General features: G+C 31.5%; 1 protein-coding gene across 1 annotated transcript in view; it reads left to right on the top strand.

The window, feature by feature from the left end:
- LOC148601789 (ski oncogene-like) overlaps positions 1–16,656 on the top strand; it is a 43,384-nt gene extending 26,728 nt beyond the window's left edge. Inside the window, exon 7 of the mRNA XM_088554254.1 lies at positions 14,633–16,656. Within this exon, the coding sequence (XP_088410380.1) occupies positions 14,633–14,875 (243 nt within the window). The 3' untranslated portion in view covers positions 14,876–16,656. The remainder of the gene's footprint in view (positions 1–14,632) is intronic.
- The last annotated feature ends 4,491 nt before the right edge of the window (positions 16,657–21,147 follow it).

Genomic DNA, 21,147 nt, shown 5'->3' with positions numbered 1-21,147 from the left:
TCAGCTAACATGCCCGAAAAAAAACCCCAAAAAACTAGGATTGGTAGGTAGGCAAAACGTTCATCCTCACAAAACTCATTTGTTTTGGAGACTTGTTCAGACTAAAGGAGGTAGACCTAGGGTAAGGGACACAACTCGTACAAATCATTGGAATGTTTATATTTACCATTTTACATCAATCTCATGTAAGCATTAAAGTAACTTGGACTGATTTCATTCTGTTTCAGTGGAAAGCTTGAAAAGCTTTGGCAAAATTTAACACGATACAAACACATCACTGATTTAAAGAGTTATGTCCCTTACCCAAGGTCTACCTCCTTAAATAGTGCTTGTCAAAAAAATGTCAAGAAACTTTAGGGTATGTTAAAAACATTAGGGGTAGTAGGGTTAAGGAAACACAAGTAATTTTTTTAGGCTTAATATGGGTACAAAAGAATTTTAAGTGTATGTACTGTGAAGATGATAGGCTTCTTGATGCATTGTTGTGTCAAACCACTAATTTAATCGTTCAGTGACCTATAATGATAAATCGTAAAATTGAGAAGGTTAGTCACTTTCTTATGTTAAAATGTCATGTACATCTTCTATATAGTTTTCTGTGTCACATTAGAAAAAAAAAATGTTAGCTGTTGTCCTGACCTCATTTTAACTGTCACTTGGTTTTTACTTCTTTGTGTTTGGTTATATGTGATAGACATTAATTATCTTAAGCTGATAATTACCAAATTATTATTCTCTCTTAGGGAGATGCATCGCCTGTCTGTTTTCTATTTCCCCTTTGCTGTTTATTACATGTAGATCAGTATGAGAACATTCTCAGCAAATATGTTGAAACCATTCTGAATTTTTTTTTTATATTGAATCGAAGTCAAACTTTGAGTTTTTTGCAAATTTTCCTGTTTGTGGCTTTTAGTCTTTTAAGGTAATTTGGGCCCAATTTTATTCCCCCCTGACAGAAGGTATGTTCTGTCCAGGATGAAACTCCTTTCATACTCCCTTGTCTTTCCCTTATTTTGCAGTAATAGCTTTTGTCTATGGTTAACTCATTTCTCTTTCTCATTACACAAACTATCAGCTGTCAAAGTTGACATTCAAATGGCGCTAGTGTGTACTTCTTGCACAAATTCTTACCCTTTTATTTAGCAGTTTTCTACAAAAGAAATACCTTATGGAACAAATTAAACTTTAAAACTGCATTTTCGTAAGCTGATATTTACCACATTATCTTCTTTTAGGGAGATGCATTGTCTGTCTGATTTTATTCCCCTTGACAACTATGTTCTGCCACGGGTTTAGCTCCTTTCATACCTCCTCCTTTCCTTTTTGAAGGCCATGGCTTATGTCCAGGATATAACTCCTTGCTCTCTCTCATTCTCATAACACAAACTAGCAGCTGTCAAAGTTTGACATTCCAATAGCACTGCCTTGGTCCTTGTTGCACAAGTTCTAACCTTTCACCCTGCAGTTATGTAAAAAAAAACAATTTACACAAAGAATTTCATAAAATTTAGACATTCATGTATGACTCAGTACCTTTTGAAATAAATTAACCTTCAAATCAGGAATAAAACTGAAAAATTGGACTTCGTCCAAAAGAATTTCAGTGAATTCTAAAATTTTGAAAATAGGAAAGACTTTTAACTGTTCAAAACAGGAAAAAAAGTAATTAATGGATAGACAATACTTGCATGTTGTGCACCTAAGATCAGTGTCTGTTCAATTTCAAGGTATTTTTGTTTTCAGTATTAGTTGCTAATAAATTATATCATGACTATTGTACAATGAAGACATTTCTTATATAGCCAGGTGTTAGCATGTACCTATTATTTACCTGGCTCAGTGCACCTGCTTTCCAGGTGTGGTTATCAGAGTAATAAACAAACTTGGTTTTTGTCATTAGTTATCAGTTTACTAAAAAAAATAGAAAGAGTAGATTAAGATTAGCCTGCCATAGGCCTATCTGAAAGGAGTTATGGTGCTCTGGGTTAGGTGCTTTCCCCCCTAATTTTTTTGGGGGGTAAATCTCTGGATCCTCACCATACTGCTTTACACATCTTTTATTTGTCATTGTCAAAACCTGGAAGAACATTCATTGTTTTTAGTCAGAATCTTGTACAGGCAATTTGTATATATTGAATTATGATCAGAAGTCTTAGGGGGAAGGGGGGTTGGGTTCAACAGATGGAAATACCCTCCCCCCTCCACATTATGTTCTAAAAGTTTGTTGGAAAAAATGAGCAAATTTTCTTCTGGACCCTAGCACCCCTTCCAAAAATTGGTCAAAAACAATACATGCTAATTTGCAAAGTACATATAGACTGATTGAACATTTAATAATTACTAACTTCACACCTGCCAAAAAAAACCTGCTACATGTATGTGGTAAATTGAATTGTAACATATTTGGAAGATTTCATGAATCTGAAACAACTTACAGTCAATTATTTTAGTAAAACAATCCATGTCTTATGAAAACACTCATTCACCCATTGTTAGGCTTGAAAACCTAGCAGCCACCTGAGTTCATTGAAAAAAAGCTTTATATAGTGTTTTGACCTCATTGATTGTCAAACTGGGAAAAGTTTGAAGACACTAATTAAGAGAATTATCTCAAATACTGAACTGCCAGATGAAGGTATTTGTGTTCTAAAAGGTATTGTTCTCAAATAAAAAGATGTATGAGGTCATCAAGTTCATTGTGGGGGTACACATATTCACTTGTTTATAATAACCACTGACAAGAAGAGAATTTTTCATATAAATCTATATTTATTCTGTTCTTTGAAAGAGTGAACATTCCCCTTTCTTTATTGGTAGAATTTAAGAGAATAAAAAAATGTATTTAGAATTGATTTTTTTTTCTATTTTTAAACTTGGACACACCCCTTCTTGAGTTCAATAGATTAGAGGTTATATTTTAGGTCATTTTTGTGAACAAACTTTCAAATAATTCTGATCATTGTATTGTTGGATAGAAATAATATTTTGGAGATTAAAAGCAAATGATATCAATGAAGGAAGACTTCCATTTCATGTATATTAAGGGGCTTTGAAAACAAACATAAATTATAAGATTTTTGCCCTTGTTGAAAGCAGAATATTAATTTTCTAAGAACATGCTTGCCTCCGGGTTTTACCTTATGTTTTATATCGGCATGATATATAAGTTGGACTTATTCATGACAAAGCAGTAAAAATTTTTGTAATTTTTATTTTTGTGGTTTTTGACAAAACAGATTCATTTGATTTATCCTTAGTATTGTTTTTTGCCAGGGTTATGATTAAAACATTTTTCAAATTTAACCTAGAATTAATGGACGATTCATATTTTCACCTAAGATATTAACTCGGGACACAACGTTACCACAATACTAAATGCACAACCTTTCCCGTAACCAAAATAACCAATTACAGGGATATCGATTTTTTTTGTTTTTGTTTTTGTTTTTTTGTGGCATAGTCAAACTAGTTGAAAATTTTCAAATTCAGAAAGATTTATATTAAATTGTGATAAACCACAAAAATTAATATCCATGAGTTAAAATACATTCACAGTTTTCAGATATTAATCTAAATCTACAGAAATTTAGTCTAACTACCTGTAAACCCTCAAAATAACTTTGTCTCATGTAGAAATATTTTTATGTCTGACTTCAATTGACAAGATCACACATTTTTACCTTTACCTTTGGCACTGAGGGATTTAAACATTTTGTTGCTTAGTTAAAAAAAAAGTAATCATGGGAACTAAATAATTTCTTTTATTTGTAACTTTGAACTACTTCATCAAAATTAGCAACCCATTTACAATAAAAGACCTGAATATCCACCATATTGATGACCTGATCATATAGAAGTAAACACATCAATGTCTTTTCATATAATTTTTAAGTACGATTACACTTAAAATAAACAGACCACTTTAGCGGATATTAAGTATTATCCCCAGTTACATGAAAGTGCTGTGTCTACATGTTCTTTGTTATGGTGGATATTGTAAAAGCTTATGATCCTATTACCTGTTCAGAGGTTTAATAATTGAGTGGGGTCTTTATGACTGGCATTGTCATGTTGACAATTAGCTGGTCAGGATACTACAAACGGATTAGTTGCAGTGACATAATCAGGAAATTTGACAGAATCAGTACACGAATCTGCAATAGATTAGTCAGATTATGGTACTGTTGAGCCTGCCTTAATCGTACACTAAAAATCTGAAAACTTGTCTGAACCAGACACTTCTTAAAGTCTTTTTACATTAATTGTGATATATTTTGGACCTTGGGAAACCAGACTCCTGTTTTAACTGACCAAATTTTGAAATTCCAATGGGGTTCAGTTTAGACAGGTTGCACTGTATTTCAACTCTTTAGATTAACAATCCCTACATAATATCTGTGTAATGTGTGATTGTGCCAAATAAGGGCATTAAAGGATTAATTTAGTCTTAGGATGTATATTACTTCCTGGTTAGATAGGATAATCTAACATGTCTCTTTTGACATAATCTAACAATGTCTCTTTTGACCTTCAGGGCATTGAAAAATAGGTTTAGTATGGTCATTATATTATTAACTGTGGATAGAATGAAATGCATTCTGTATCTTGGACAATTTTGCTTGCGGCTTTTAAAACAAAAAATTATGTTGTCTGGTTAACTGTGTAGCACTAAAACCATAAACCTGAGGTTAATATTTATCAGTTTCGAAACAGATCAAGTGCACATTGTCTATGCTTTCTGTATTTATAGGAGTGCAATTTGCTTAAAAATGTATGCATTTTTCTTGCATTTTTTAATTGGATGAGTCAGTGTCTCTCCCTCTTGGCCTTTGTTCTTAAATTGATATTTGAGTTCATGATTTGAACATTGTTTGTCCTGATTGCATCATGATTTGGATGTTCAAATTCTCAGATTTTTGTACAGTATTACTGTAATTAGGATTATTTCATGTCCTCAAAATTTGCAGCTTTCCAATAAGTCCACTTTTATGCAGTCTTAAAATCAGGTGCTCCAGTCCTTATATCAGATCTGATTTTCTTCTGCTCATTTAGTTGAGGTTTAAATGTTAAGATTATGATTTTAATGAAGATTTTATAAAACTGTTATTTATTTATTTTTTGTGGTCAATTTTCTCTTTTTTTTTTTTTTTTTTTTTTTTTATCAGGCTTTGTAAATTAAGGTCACATGAATATGCAAATAGCAATTTACTTTTTATATGGAAAAATAAGCGCAGTTAAATATTTCACTCTCAGTATTTCACTTCCAATTACTGTAAACTGTCAGAAAGATTTACAGTGTAGTATGTTTGCAGCTCTACTATATTTCAAATTTAATCACATGCTGGTTGATAACTGCCACCAATTGACTATTTCCTCCTCAAGCTTGTATTGATTCCAGTGAAGATGCAGTGGGTGGATTACATAACCTTATGTCAAACATTTTGACAATGTCATTAATCAGTCTTCTATGTTGTTGCTTATTTTTGTGATAAGCTTCAATCTAGGTCAACTTGGAATAGTGTCAACTTTTCTTTAATGAGCCATTTTTAACTGGAACATTAAACTCCTTTCTTCTGCACTCAATATTTGCATTTTACTGATGTTTAGAGTCCAGAGATTTACTGAACATAATTTTTTCTTTTTTCTACTTGTCAAACCTTGGCTGGTGCATTTGATTTCAACAAAACAGGAATTCATACTCTCATTTTGCACAGATTGACATTTGGAATGATAAACATTGTTATTCATCATTAAACTTTCAATTGAGGGACTCATCATCCTCAACAAGTTTGAATATAGACTGGTTCCTGATCACAATTTTCATTATGATACACATAAACAAATACATATAAATGCATTGCTGATTAATGTGAATATTCTGTTCTAAAACACATTTTATATTGAACATTGATTAACCTACTGTTTTAGGAAGGGCCCAGGGGTCCCTGCAGTTGGGAAATAGAGTGTGAAAATTGTGAATTTGGGAAATAATCTATATACATGAGGGCAAGAAGTATTTTTGCAGTATTGATGCGGACCATTACAGTTCCCATTGTATTGAAGTCCATGAGGTGACCTACTGGATGACTAAGTGTTTAAAACAGTATAGTGGAGAGAAGTTCTGTACACCTTACATATATCCAATTTAATCATGTACACATTTTAAGATGATGCAATGAAATTAATTTAAAAGAACACATATATTACAGAGAGACTTGTAATAACTCTTCTACTAGCCAGATCCCGCTATTTCATTTTTTTTTCAATGAGTCTGTGTCCTGGATGTTAGCCTTTCTGAGATTTAAATTTTGACTTGAAAATATGGAATTAAGTCTGCAATATTTGCTTCAGTTTTGTTTAAAATATATGAATTTGAAATCAAGATATATGATGAATCATAACTGATTTAGTCTCAAAACCCTGAAATCCAGGAGCTCCCCATGATTCCCACCAGATCCATTTCTAGACTAATGCTGATAAACTTAGTTGACTGTTTAATACTTTGCCATTTTATTTGAAATTTTGATAAATGTCATATTTTGTTCTTAGGCTTTTATTTACTTGTTACTAAATTTGAACACTAACACATGCATATAAAAGCATAGGAACAAAACTAAACATTCATTAAATGAAATTCTATAACATGCGGTGGTTCCTAGTGCTGATTAAGTAATTTTCATAATAAAACTTTGTTGTTGTTTATTGCGTAATTATTACTGTGACATGTAGTGCAATTGCATGTGTCTTATTGTGAAATGTTGGTGTAAAAATGATAGTCTGATAAGAAATTCTTTGCTTCTGAAAAAGAACAAGGCTGGCAGTTTTAGTCTGGTTGACTTTTAGACAGACAGAATTTTTTTTTTATTTTCTATTATTATCTGTGGCAGTATTGAACCTCTGATCCAATATTTGTTTATATTCTTTTGAACAAGGGCCAGACATGCTGTTTTCAGACTTAGGGTTGCTAGAATATTTTTACCTAAACTCCACCTCCTGGCCAAATCGAATGGTCCCTTATATCATATTCTGTAAAAGTTTGTTTCATGTGGTGACTCGTTCTCAACACTAAAAATTCCTGCACTTGTCTACATAAATCACAACAAATATCAGAAAAAATGACCGGTATGGGCATTCCAAATACAAACTGCATTTTCATAAAAACTTCACCTGTGTTTAGCTTTGTTCAGCACTAAATAATCAGTGATTGCTTTGACATTGTTAAGTCACCACGTTTTCTATAAATGGACACTGTACATTAAACAGTGCTTTACCAATTAGATTCCGATGCGGACCTCGATGAAGACACCCATAAAAACAATAATAAACACTAGAGATCATGATTTTGGAGACCATCCGTGCGAGACCTGACAGGGATGTCAAGGACGTTACAAACCCCCTTAGTAGTAGATTTTGGAGACATATCCTACAGATGGAAAAATCTTGGATATCTATTTACAAGATTTTTCCTCATGATTTTTTTTGGCTTTTATTTTATTCTGCCGGTACCAGACGCTACCGTAGCCGGGTAAAAGTACTGGGTACCGGCTCTTAATGAAAGCACTGTATTTTGATTAAATGCATGAATACATGTACATGTATAAAGGCAATTTAAGACCCACAATATGAGGGTCTTTTTTGGTACTATTGCGCACAATTTTATCATTGAAACGAACGACATCAAATGATCATTCTCATGACCGTGTCACCTGAATATAGCTGAAATATTGCTGCTCGGACATTAAACCCCAACATTCAATCTATCAATTATGACAGTGTACTTTGTCAGACTGTGAACTCATGGAAGCAGAGTAATATTAAACATTAGAGGAGCCTGTATAAAATGATCAATATTGAAAGATATCCTGTTGACACTATTTCAGTTGTTAATCTGCAAGAGGTAATAAGGGACTGTGTTTAAGGAAGTACAGTTATTAATACCATTATAAATAGAAAATAACAAACATGACTTTTAGTCTTAGTAAAGACCTAAGAACAAAAGTACTTTCAGCTTAGTGATTGTAAACTATTAATAACCCCTATCAATCCCTTTGATGAATCAATTAATGTCTGAAAACACTATTAGGACTCTGGAAGAAGATTTGCTTGACATTAAAGTGTGATTCTTGTAGCTAGATCAATTTACATTAGCTGGAACATCATTATAACAATATGTCATAAAATATGTTTATACAGTTAATAACCTAGACATGGTACAAGTCTCTCTGTAATATATGTATTCTTTGAAATTATCATAACTATCAAATATTTCCTCACTATCCAACATCAGATCCAGTGACCATATTCTGGTCACCTTTAAAAGGGACACTTAATCTTTACTGCGGGATGGTTAAAGAATATTTGATAGTACATGTAATGAAATTGAAACAACAGAAGACGTATATTACAGAGAGACTTGTAGCAAGTCTTCTGCTAGCCATATCTTGCTTTTTCAGTTATTTTTAAACTCAAGTTTACCTAATTTCTAATAGCCATCATCAATTTTCACTTGTTTCTGATGTATAGCTAGTGGCTGAAGGCATAAACTACACTAATTATCTTATGTTATTGTGAAATGCTAAGACAAATAATTACAATTTCTGTAGAAATTGTTTTGTTTAAAGTAGTATCAGTTTCATTAGAGAGGATATGTGGTTTTAAATCACTCAGCTTAACTCATAAAATAAGAACATGCAGGTACTTAAATTCTGCAAGTACAGAAAGTTCATTTATCTTACATGAAACAGATGCATGGGATGTTTAAATTATACATTAGGTTATCCTTTGTCATTGACCTTACATGTACTTGTAGTGTTTAGATTTTTATCAGCCATTCAACCTTGAACCTTTCATGTACTTCTGGATTGCATACCACACCCTCGAAAAGAAAGGTTATACGGTATTCAGTACATTTGCTTATTTGTTATGGGGATGTTTGTACCAGGTCTTTTGGCTAATTAGATGGAAGTTTGGGCATCCAGTTGCTTGATTGTGTTTGCTCTTATTATCTATTTGTTAGCTTCTGTTGACTCAAGTGGGAAGTGATGTAGAAATGGTTGTGTTAAAATTAAGCTGTGCAGAGCATTTTGTTTTCTGCTGTGTGTACATGCAGTCTGAATCTTTTTTCTCTCTCCAAGGGAAAGTGTAACGTTCAAGCACAGAAATTGACCTGCTAAACTGCCAAAGTACAACATTTTGTAGGGTAATAGGAAATGAAAATTCTATACTCCTATAATATATACACAATGTACTTAAAATATTTTAGAGTACTTAGTCATTTTTAATCTCAAAGCATACGGAAATACAAAAATTCCAATCATGTATATTGCAAATTTTGATGAAGAAGCAGACAATATGCAGACTTTGTCCACCAATGTCTAACATCCATCAATTCTCTTAAGTATCTGTAGTTACTTAATCTATTTAAGCTACATGGGAGTGAGTCAGATCTGTATTGAATAATAAAAATATGAATTATTGATATGGCAGACCAGTGGAGCCACTGCCATTAAAATAAAAAGATGCAACACCGTTAACCTTTTCTAAGTTCCATTGATTAGCTTAAAGTATCTAGACATTAGGTCATGCTCTAGGTGCCTCTGGCTCTCCATATCAATTTGTTCATTTTGATGTTTAGTCTTCAAAGATAATCCTTTGGGTAATCAAGGCTCTGGTAGAAGTGAGAGATTTTGAAATTCCCTTCAATAATGGGTTACTTTGTCTTGGTTCTGATGCTTTTTCTGTACTAGCTAGATTAGTCAGAAGTTTTGGCTTTTAAGTGCAGTTTAACTTCGTACATCATTCATACATGAGGGTATTGATGAGAGATCAAAATCAGGTTTTAGCTCTATTGATGGTCAACTCAGCTGAGTAATGTTGATCTATTAGGTTTTTTTTACCATTGGAAACAATTTGCAGTTGAATATTTCATGTTATGAAAATGTCATTTACCACTTCTCTAGGATCCTTATTCATTCCGTTTTTGCTATTGCAGCAGTTTTATTGAATGGATCTCTACAAAATTTTAACAGAATGTTCACTTTCAAAAAAGGAGAGTGGGATTGAATTATTTACGTATTTATGTATGTTAAGCAATTAAGACCAAATAAAACAAAAATGAGCATTTCTATTTAACTACAATAACATGCGTTCTTCTTGTTGGAGAAAAGACTTTGACATTATATGCAGAACCTCTTATTAAGCTACCAGGAAGTAATAATTTAACTATTCTGTCTGTTATAGTAAGAACTCCTGTATGAATAACAAAATATCTTAACAACCAAAGATCAGAATCAAAGTCATATCTTAACCCTAGCTTTTGATGTAAAGAAGAAAGCTGCAATCTATAATAGCATGATCATCTCCTTTACAGAAAGCTTTTGTGTTTTAAACACTTATTCATGTCAGTTATAGGAATTTAATGTAGGATTATTTCCTGAATGAAAGTGGAAGACAAAGATCCTTTTGACATATTGAACATGCCCTCAAATTATAAGTGCTTTCGATACTAGTCTTCTGTACGTACAGTTAATATAAATCTATAAATAAATGCTGGACTAGTTTTACAGACCAGGCCATATAAGATTTTGGGGAAAATGGAGAAGCACTTTGGGTGCCCTCTATGCTTGAAAAGTTAAGTTGATTTTATTGAAAGAAAAAAAAAACTGGAAATCTCAGGAGTGGCAGTCCTTTCCTACTTTGGCCAGTCAGCCCCCTATCCCCACCTGCCTCCCCCTTTTTGGAATTTTTGTATCCACAACTGCTGACCATGATTTATTATGTATATTAAGCAGTTCTATTATTAAGATATTCTCTGGCTGGTTTACTCCAGACTTATCTATTATGACTAATTGTACAGTTTTGAACTTCTAATTGAATTGTTAAGTCTTCCACATGTTTCGAATACTTTATCTTCTCTACAGGGAACATTATTGATTTTTATTTGTGTAGGCATATTGCATAGTTGCTTTTGGATTTTGTGGTGGTAGTAGAGCATTGCCTGCACTCCACAGTATTGTAGAACTGCCTAATTTTGGTCTTGTAATCTGATGCTTTTTAACATTTATCACTTTAAAAAAATTGTCAAGCATCTGTAAATCTATATATCTAGAAATAGCTCAAACCAAGGCTTTCAGGATGCAGTAAAAAATTTTTTCTGGAAAAAAAATTACCCACAGCATATAGGGTTACCATAGAAACCATGCAAAAGTATGCGGAAATTTGCAAAAAAATTTATATAATCAGGTTTAAAAATATAAAATTTCCTGCAAAATATCTGAAATTTTTATTTTATCCCCTGAAACTGTTCAAACTTTTTCCTTCGAAAACCCCTTCCTCATATGGGCATCGCTGGTTAGATTTTGAGCTATTTCACTTTGTAATCCACTTATTAATTTTAGCATGGTGAAAAATTGACTTACTTTTACTTTCACAATGGAGTCAAATTGTCATTGAAAAAAAGCCCCTTCAACATTGAAAATATATAAAACATTGCAAAATATTTTTAAAAGTCCCTTTTTTTTCAGAAAATGTTTTATCAACAATAGATTCTTCATTTTTAATCACTATTGCAACCACAGGTTTCCATTTATGTCATTTTTCATCCTTAGCCAAAAGTGTGAAACTAAACTAAACTGTGGAGTGCTGGCATTCACTCTTTCTTATCTGTCCAGAATTTATATGTATGTGGTATGTATATAAATGTATATAGGTTCATTGAGTCAACCAAGACCATAAATTCAAAGATAAGACAATTAACAGACAACTTTGCTTTCTAAGTGCTGGACTCTCAACACTACAGCTCTTAGTGTCTTATTTTAGCTGCAGTTACATTAATTAATGTCATAAAATAATAAAAAAAAAAGAACAAGGTATTTTACAGACATTTAATTGATGCCTTAAGTGTGCAGATTATGTAATTCAGACAGAAAAACATTGGAAAACAATGTATAACAAAACCAACACACTTAAAAATGAAGTTGTAATAATTAAGTTTTGTGGGATTTTTCAATTAAAATAGATTTTAATAATTAATGTTTAGTTTATTCTGCTGATTCTGCAGTTTATAAAATGCAGCTGAGATAACTCACTCTTTGTCAAATGAAATTCTTGTCTGCAGCTTAAGCTGTCTTAAATATAATTTATAATTGGAGACTTCATTCTGTTGAAAACCTAATTAGTATGTACATTTAAATTATATTAAAAGTGACACATAGACAATTAAGGAACCACCAGTCGCATCAAACATAAATTCAAATATCTCTTAGGTTCAGTTGTTAAACATTAATTTGGCCCAGGGCTTCAAGATTGACATCTTCCACGCACACTATTGAATTTGATCAGCACTAGTTTCATTAATTTTGTGGAAATTTGGAAAATCCAGACTTTTTAACTGTGCAGTTATTGATTTTCGGTGTCTGACATTTCTCAATGCTATTGAAAAATCCCACCATTTTGCAACATATCGGGAAAACCCAGACATCTTAATGCAGTAAAGAACCACTGGAAAACAATTATTCTCCTAGTTGATGACATTTATTTCGTTTTAGTTTTACAGAACTTTCTCTCTTTTCTTAGAAGATTTGACTTTGAATCATTATATGGTGTATGTCAAAAACTTTCAAATATAAGGATGGTATATTTGGTGATGTTTCATACAATTTAAAACAGAAATGAATTTCATTAGTTATCTTCCATCTAAGCTCATCAAACCACTATTCGATTGATATATTTTACCATAATAAAATTGAAAAAAAAAGATTTTTTTTTTTACTTGGGTGCTTCAGATCAATTATGGAAAAAAAATCAAGAAATTAAAATTTAAGGGTTCACCAGATAGCTTCTCTTTAGTTTTACATAGGAAAACCCTCAATCATCTTAAATTTGGAACTGATTTGACAAAATCCCAAATATTAACATTATCACTTTTGCATGTACAGGTACATTCAGTTGAAATAATGTGATAGTTCTTTAATTCGTGGATACCAATTTTCGTGGATTTGGGAAGAAACACAAGTTTGTGGATTCATGAATTCGTGGGTTTGAGATTTTCAGTTTACACATCAGTGGAAATCTCCTTTTCGTTGGGATCCAAATTTAATAAATACTGCTGTACAAAAAAAAATTTTATATGATGAGGTGTCTGTCCATCATTCACACTTCAAGCAGTATTTCAAACAGGCTGCCACCAATTGTTTGTGAAACTTTGGTTAATTCACTGTTTTGTGTAATAGTTATGGGACTTCATTCGTTCAAAAATAGGGTGATATTATGTTTCTGGACCATAGCTCGAAAACCCTATCAATGAAAATTTCATGAATTGTTTACAGTAAATATATTTATATCAAGGTTAGATCCTTTCCAATTTATATAAATTTCTGATTTTACAATAGGACTTTGTTTATGGAAAAGAGGGGAATTTACAGTTTTCGAACTGTAAGTCAGTAGTGGTTGAACATTGGGAATAAAGTCTATTACTATTGATGTCTTCCACTGTTATGAATTTATGGTTTTCCATATTCATTTTTTTTTAATTAATTCATAAAAAAGGAGGGGATTTACCATAAATACATGATAACTTCAAAACACTTAAGTAATTTTCATGGAAATTTAATGAATTCTGATTCATATTTTGTGTCAAATATTTTATGACAATTAAATTTGGAGCTTTATCAAGCTTGAAATTTGTGTCCATATTTGCCTAGTCTATACAGGGTTGAACATCTGTGGGCATATCTTGCTGCACTCTGCTAAGCACTTTATTTTATCCCATTGCACGAAAGTGTTGAGGTTTTATGTGATACCCTTAGAACCCTGACCGTTTTTAGATGATTCTTTAGAAGGTATAAAAGGATCTTTTTCAAACTTAAGTAAGATATTTAGTACTATAAAAAAAAAATACACATAAAATTCAAATTTTAACATGATCAGACTATTTACAACAAATGGCCATTTGTAGTTTAAAAAAAAAATTTGCAATGTGGCTGGGTATCATTCAATATCCCATTAGATCTGCACTATATTTTTCTTTCTTGTTACAAGATATATTACTATTATGGTTGTGACAATGTTATAAAAGGTTGATCAGTCTTGCTGTCTTATCACCAAAAATTGTACATTTCACTCAAAGTAAAATCAGTATGGTGTTGCAATCATCAGTCATATTACGCTATGCTTGAGAGTACTCTGCTTAGGGAGCAATAATTTGATTTCTTGGGTATCATATCAAATTTTTTGTTGATTTTTTTTTTTCAAGTTGAACTTTTTCTCCTTTATAATTTCCATTACCTGTGTAATCTTTTCGTTAATGATCAAATTGCTTATCCATGATTGTTTAATTTTCACCACAAGTTTGTTATCCAGCCTTTGATCCAAGCCTCTTATAAAAATTGAACGGTTGGTCCATTTCTGCTTATGTCTCAGTTGTTGTATTTCCAGTTGGTATGGGCAAAGGGAGATAATTCAGTTTCATTAAAAAAAAAAGGTTATTATTTGATCATGAAATCATAAGATATGAACTCTGCTTAAAGGGACATTCCAAATTTGTGACTTTCTTCAGGTGGCTTGGATTGATCCGAGAGGAATCATAGTACATTTCATCAATTTTTAATTAAGAATTTTTTCCTCTTTATTTCAGGCATCCAAGTATGTTCACATCAATGCTGAGTTACAGACAAGACTCCATCATTTTGAACTTCTGTATGAACAAATTCGACGTGATAACATCATTCTACAGGAAGAATTGCAGCGATCTGGTGTTATTGTGACAGAACTTTTGACAAAGCAGCGACGTTTCTCAGTACCAGGTTCTCCGCAGGTGTCACCACGGAAACTGTCACCTCCCAACTATGATCCTATCAAGAAGGAGAGGGACACATGATAGAGTTTTGGCTATTTTTATTAAGTTTTACTGACTGCACGGTAGTTTATGTTGTTAAACATGAAATTGTGCCATCATTTATTATATCCCGGTATAAAAATGCTGTGCTGTCCACATTTCCGCCATAGTTTTTATGGTTCCATTTAGTCGTGTACCAGCAGACTGCAATAGTAGCTAAAATAATTATATGGCAGGCATTTTATGCTGCTGACAAACTTAGTGTTGTTTTTCGTATAATTTTCAAATTACTTAAATTGAAAACATAAAAGTCTCCTTTTTTTAATGTTCTGATTTTAAGTTATAGCGTGTTTTATAAAATAAGATAGTTGACAATCAAAAACAATTTATCTTGTAAATCATGATTGTTTTTTCAGTTCAACTTGTTTAATTTTTATATGTTAAATCAGGGCAGTTTCATCAAGATCAGACCCCATGTCATGAAACCACATCCTAAGGCAAGGTTGGAGCTTTGATAAGTGGTCACACTAAAACATACGTGTTTTGTGGAATGTTTCTGAGAAGAAAAAAAAGGAGACTTGGTATAATTTAATATGCCTTGATCAGTGCTTAGTGAAGTGCTTCTACTGTGATGAAAGTGCTGTGAAGTTAATGTAAATAGTGTTGTTAATAATGTTGTGCTAAATATTGTTATTATAACTATTATTATTATTATGATAATTCATGTTGTGATGTTAGTTTATGGGGCACAAAAGGGGTAAGTTTAGATTTTTTTATATTATTTTCTTCTTCATTTTTTTATTGGTCACACCAGGGAATGAATTCAGCTTGGCCAGTATACATACCAGTGATCTGTTGACCCTGAAACTTGTTAAAGTTTTATTTTTCTTATTTTCAAACAAATTTCCCCATTTGTGCCCCTTTGAAGCCTATGTGTATAGGATGTTATTGTAGAACAGTGGTAAACTTTTAGAACCTTTTAGAAAGTGTCAGCTATTATTTACTTCAAGATTCTATTCTGTGTACAATTTGTCTGTAAATGTTTTCAAGCTCTCTGTTACAAAACTTTGACTATTGCTTGTTTGTCTGATGTTGAAAAAAACAACCCGATGAAAAAATCAGTTCTTTGAAGATTTATTTATAAAGAGATAAGAATTCCAAGTGGGCATTATTTATTTCTTTGATCTTTGAATATAGAGAGCTTTATTGTTTCAAAACATATCCCTCCTTTTCTCATTTTTTCCGTGGTTTGTTTTTCTCTTTCTTTTTCTTCACCCTCAAGTCTATACTTACCTCCAACTGTAATAAAATAATTATTTATCTGAAGGCAGTGCAGCTCTTACTTCTGTTATTGGAAACCCATTGGCAGTTGTGCATGCTTGTTAACTATTTACGGAGGTAGACTAGTGAGGGTGCTCTCCTGTGGGTTTATAATAGCCTATTTTAGATTATTTAATTTATTTGGTGATGTATAGGACCTTTAAATCATTTCTTCCTCTTAATGTCTGTTTTTCTTTTATGATATGGTTGTGAAATATTCTACTTTTCTTTATTAGAAGAAAGGATGTACAGTATTTGTTTTCCAAGAAGCTTTACTCTACTTTAATTAGACCAATATTTACAAAGTCTTCTGTTGGTTCAAGTGGTACTGTAACCATTACAACAAACAACTAACAACTAATCAAAGATGATTTTAATTGACAGCTGTAAATAAGTTTACTCATTATAGCTCTAGGCCAGTAGCTCTTAATTACTAAACTTTCCTTGGTTTTAAATAACTGTTTTTTCATCACTTGATTCTGTTTCAAAACTATTTTATGTAATATTGAAAAAAAAATGTTTTTGATTTTCATAGATGAATTTATCAAAATCACATGTTGTAAAGGTATTAAATGGCGTTAAGTAGTTACGGGTGTCACAACATTTTTGTGTAATAATTATTACCATAGAAATCATCAGTTTTGCAGGTGCTATGTTATATATGTATATGTCATCTTGTAATTATCATCCTTCTATAGAACAATACACGAGGTTGCAGGAGTTGCCTCCCTTTATGGCAGCATGTTTCATGGCTCACAATTTCTTAAATATACGAAATAGATTGATGTCTGGGATTATATTTCAATAATCATTGAACATTTTGGTACAATAATTGCAAACACTTGTGAAGAACTTTGAAGTCCACTATTTGCAATGTTCTATAGAATGGTAAATTAATTTCTAGTTCCTTAGTTTCTTTGTTGAATAACTTGGGCTACATTTAAAGTTTACACATATGAGTTTTAGTAGAAGATGGCACTAACACATGCTTATGGTCTCCCTTTATTTACTTTGTTTTTATTTAATTAGGGTGAAAGTCCAAGCTAGATATTTCATGTCTTAGATTAAAGAAATGGAAAAGATTTATCAAGACGTTCAGCACAGTTGCAATTTATTATGTTCAACATTGTTTTTTGTCTTCAATATTAGTCTGTGGCAAAAAATGTCTTCTACTTAAGCTCAATTCATAAACATTTTATATCAAATGATTGATATTTATAACGAAATAAGAATTTGTGAAAACTGAGCCAGCTAGACTACATACACATGCTTTTCCATTGTCCTAATATGTATGAAATAACTGCCAAGGGGTATTAAACAGTAATCAATCAAACAAGCATGCTTTTCTTTAGTTCTTAACTGATATCAATAATTATTTCATGTAATTAAGAAATTTGGAGGCCAATGATTATTTTTATGTGGATCAAAGATGTCAAAACATCATTAGCTGACTGATATGCTGGTAAATATTTAGTCTTTTTTTACACTGACCATTTTGCTATTTTAAGATTTGGAAACTGCTTTTTGTTTTGTTAGAGTACTTCTGTTCATGGATGTCAAACTTAAGTAATGATGGTGTATATGCAGGCTAGCATTCAGAAGTGGGGCTTTCCAGGCTCTAATTGGTCCTTTTTTGCCCATGTAATACATAAAATTAACCAAAACTGTCAACAAAAAAGGGTTCTTATCCAAGGAACACTCTCTAAATGTATTCCAGCGTATAAAATTAACCAAAACTTTCAACCAAAAAAAAAAGGGTTCTAATCCAAGGAACACTTTAAATGTATTTCAGGGTATTATTTTTTCCAGTTTTGTGAAAAATGTAGATTTCTTGGTACTTTTTTTATCTGATGTTTGTTTATCACAAAATACCTGCCACTGTAAAATTTTGATAAAAAATGCCAAGTAGCAGTATTTCATTGACTCATGGAGACTCCACCATTCTTAATAGGAATGTAAAATTATTATTATTGAAAACAAAGAAAGTGTATTTATTGACCCCTGACCTTCACAAAACCCAGGGAAATTTGATCATCCTGAACAGAAGTACTGTCACAGTAACTTTTTACTTGTAGTTCACCTTGTAACATTAAAACAACATCATGTTGATACTTTTAAAGTCGTAACAGACTTTTTTTCAAGAACAGCCTAGCTGCTTAAACTGAAATTGTATCTGTACTTGTAAATTTGTATGAAGATGGAGTTGAAAATTACACCATGATGAAAAATTGCTTCAAATCTGGAGGTTGTTTTACTTACCTACAGTTCTAATGCAATGAGAAATTAGATTATTAACTAATGTTCTAATGCAATGAGAAATTACATCGGAGTCTATGTGATATATTGTTTTCATATGCATTGACAAGGTGCAGTCATTATTTTGTAATCTGTAATGAACAGATGCTCCCTTTTAAAGGTGGGTCTGAAATTGTGCAAAATCCTTATAGTATTTAAGCTTTGATATTTAATGGAATCAATATTTTCAAAATAAAGAAAATGCCTTATTTTTATCTACACAATTGATTTAATTTAACAAGAGAAAAGTTGTAGAATTACTTTTTATGCCCTTTAATTTTTATGGCTTTGAGACTAAATTTTATTTTAAAGACCATTTTAAACGGAATCTGTTAATACACATTTAATAAAGGTAACAACAAAATCACTGAACACTAATCCTATCCGTAATCTAGTCAAGTCCAAGATAAACCTGACAAAATAGATATTACAACACCAGAACAGCTGGTACCACAATGGTCCTTACTTAGTACAGGCATTTCAAATGAAATGATGAGTTAAACCTAGGTTTTACAGTATGCCAAATCTTCTTCCATTCAGCCAGACTTCTCGGTTGGATTAAAGATGGACCAGAAAAACAAAAATAGTGAGTGCACCTTTGTCACAGGAGATGAATAACACCATTTAATTACATGTCTAACATAGAAGTATTGTTGTTCACATTGTCTAAGTAGTTATTGTTTTGTTTGGTGTAAATGGTATCTGCTAAATGCTGTGTTTGAATATCTGTGTAAACGTAAACAGGCTTATTAAGAATAGGTATAGAGAAAGAACTTTTCATATCTTATCAATAAGGAAAAAAAATCCTATCCAGTCCAGTTTATCATCTGAAATATCGCCAATGGTCGAAAGTCAATAGACAAGCCCACTTCAACCTTACCCTTCTAAACTAACAAAGCTATTTCAGATACTAATTAAGCAATATACATGTACCTACAACGCAAGTGTTAAAAAAAGATAAAATCTTGTTACAAACTTTAATTACTCATATGTAAGTAGGCATATGTATTATAATATGTAATTATTAGATGATATTTATGTAAATATTGTTACATGTGTAAATTGTCACAAGGTTATATTTTTTTTCGAAAGATTCAGTGGTTAATGTTTCAAAACCTTTACTCTCGTCTTGTATATTTAAAATAATGTCTGTTCCAATTGACCTTTGTTGAATCAAGCTGACGTTCCAATCTAATTTCCTCCTACATTCATATTTTAACTATATTTGAAAAACCTGATCAATACAATTAAAATCTGTGTTGTGCATGTTTCTTAATGTTTTAATGTGAATATTTTCAGTATTAATGGCAAATCTTCAAAAATAAAAATCAGGAACTTAGCCGAGGCTCCCTCTTTGTGGTTATATATATATATATATCCCTGCATATTTTTTTTTCAGTAGTGAGCAATGTAATTTTTGTGCCTGTAAATGGTCTAAAATTTAATATATGTATGTCACAGACTAGGGGTTTAGAATGCTTACTAAAGGATTGATTATTAACAAAGTTTCAGTTCTACATCTAATTTGTATTTCTGTAAATCTATTGAAGTTTAATGACAGAGCAATAATGATAATTTACATCTGACCAAAAAAAAAATAACTTAACATTCGAAGGAACCAGTTTGATAAACAGGTTAACATTTATTTGATACTATTATTTCTTATTCAAATGAAGAAAAAAACTGCTACAGTGTCTATAATAACAGTTGAGCAAGTGCAAACACTATCCTCAGTGTTATTGGTGTGTTTTTCCTAAAACTACTACAATTTATATTCTGTATGAATATTAGGGCATTCCGGTGACTTGCATTAAATAGGGCATTAATACTTTCTGTGTATTCATTGTGTAAAACTGCTTTAAACAGACCATATTATACTGTAAAGAATCGTACATACAGACTTGCTGTTATTCATTCAGGAGTTTTGTTGAAGCTAAATTGATTTGATTTTTATAATTTTTGACATTAATTCCACATTGAATTATAGTATAGATGGTTTTAGTTTTCTATCATTTTTCAAAACTCGTATTATGTATTAATTACATTATAGTAACCCTCTTCAAACTATTGATACATGAAAATAATCTAATGCATTGATCCTCTAAAATTGTTTTGTGAATAAAATCAGTTCAATGATATAAACTTAACTTTAAGTCATGATAATGTTTAAGGAAGACAAAAGTAAAGGTAAAACAAATAACTGAAAATCCTTAATCTTGGGATATGTACACGTTTGTTAATAGATAAATTGATACTAATGCTATACAATTTTAAACCAGTTTTGATGACTTTAATGCCCCATATTTTATCGAACTAAAAAACGACATTAAAAGCTCTTAAGAAACTCCAGAAGTGATATTTATGAGTCACAATTTTGCAAACAAAACATTGTTTATGATACTAACTTAAGTAAATCAGAACTTTCTATTGTAAAGTTAAAATATTGTGTATTAGTAACATGTTCGATACATGTTTAAAATCTCTTGTTTCCCTTTCAACAGTGTTGCTTGCTTCAGTTATAGTATCACGTTATGTTGATAGAGCCATGTTTGTTTATTGTATGAAGATTGTTTTGAAATAAATCGTCTGTTGAGACTTATGTTCAATCGTTTGTCTATCTGATTGCCTTTGGATTTTTGTAATGTACGGTATATCATTTTCGATATTGGTTTAGTTAATTTCCTGATAAACAAAACTGG

This window comes from Perna viridis, chromosome 12 (assembly GCF_037379345.1).
Source record: "Perna viridis isolate PV_CMFRI_1.1 ecotype Kerala chromosome 12, ASM3737934v1, whole genome shotgun sequence".
Lineage (NCBI taxonomy): Eukaryota > Metazoa > Mollusca > Bivalvia > Mytilida > Mytilidae > Perna > Perna viridis.
Note: the sequence above shows the minus strand (reverse complement) of the source record. Positions and strands in the feature narration are given on the sequence as shown.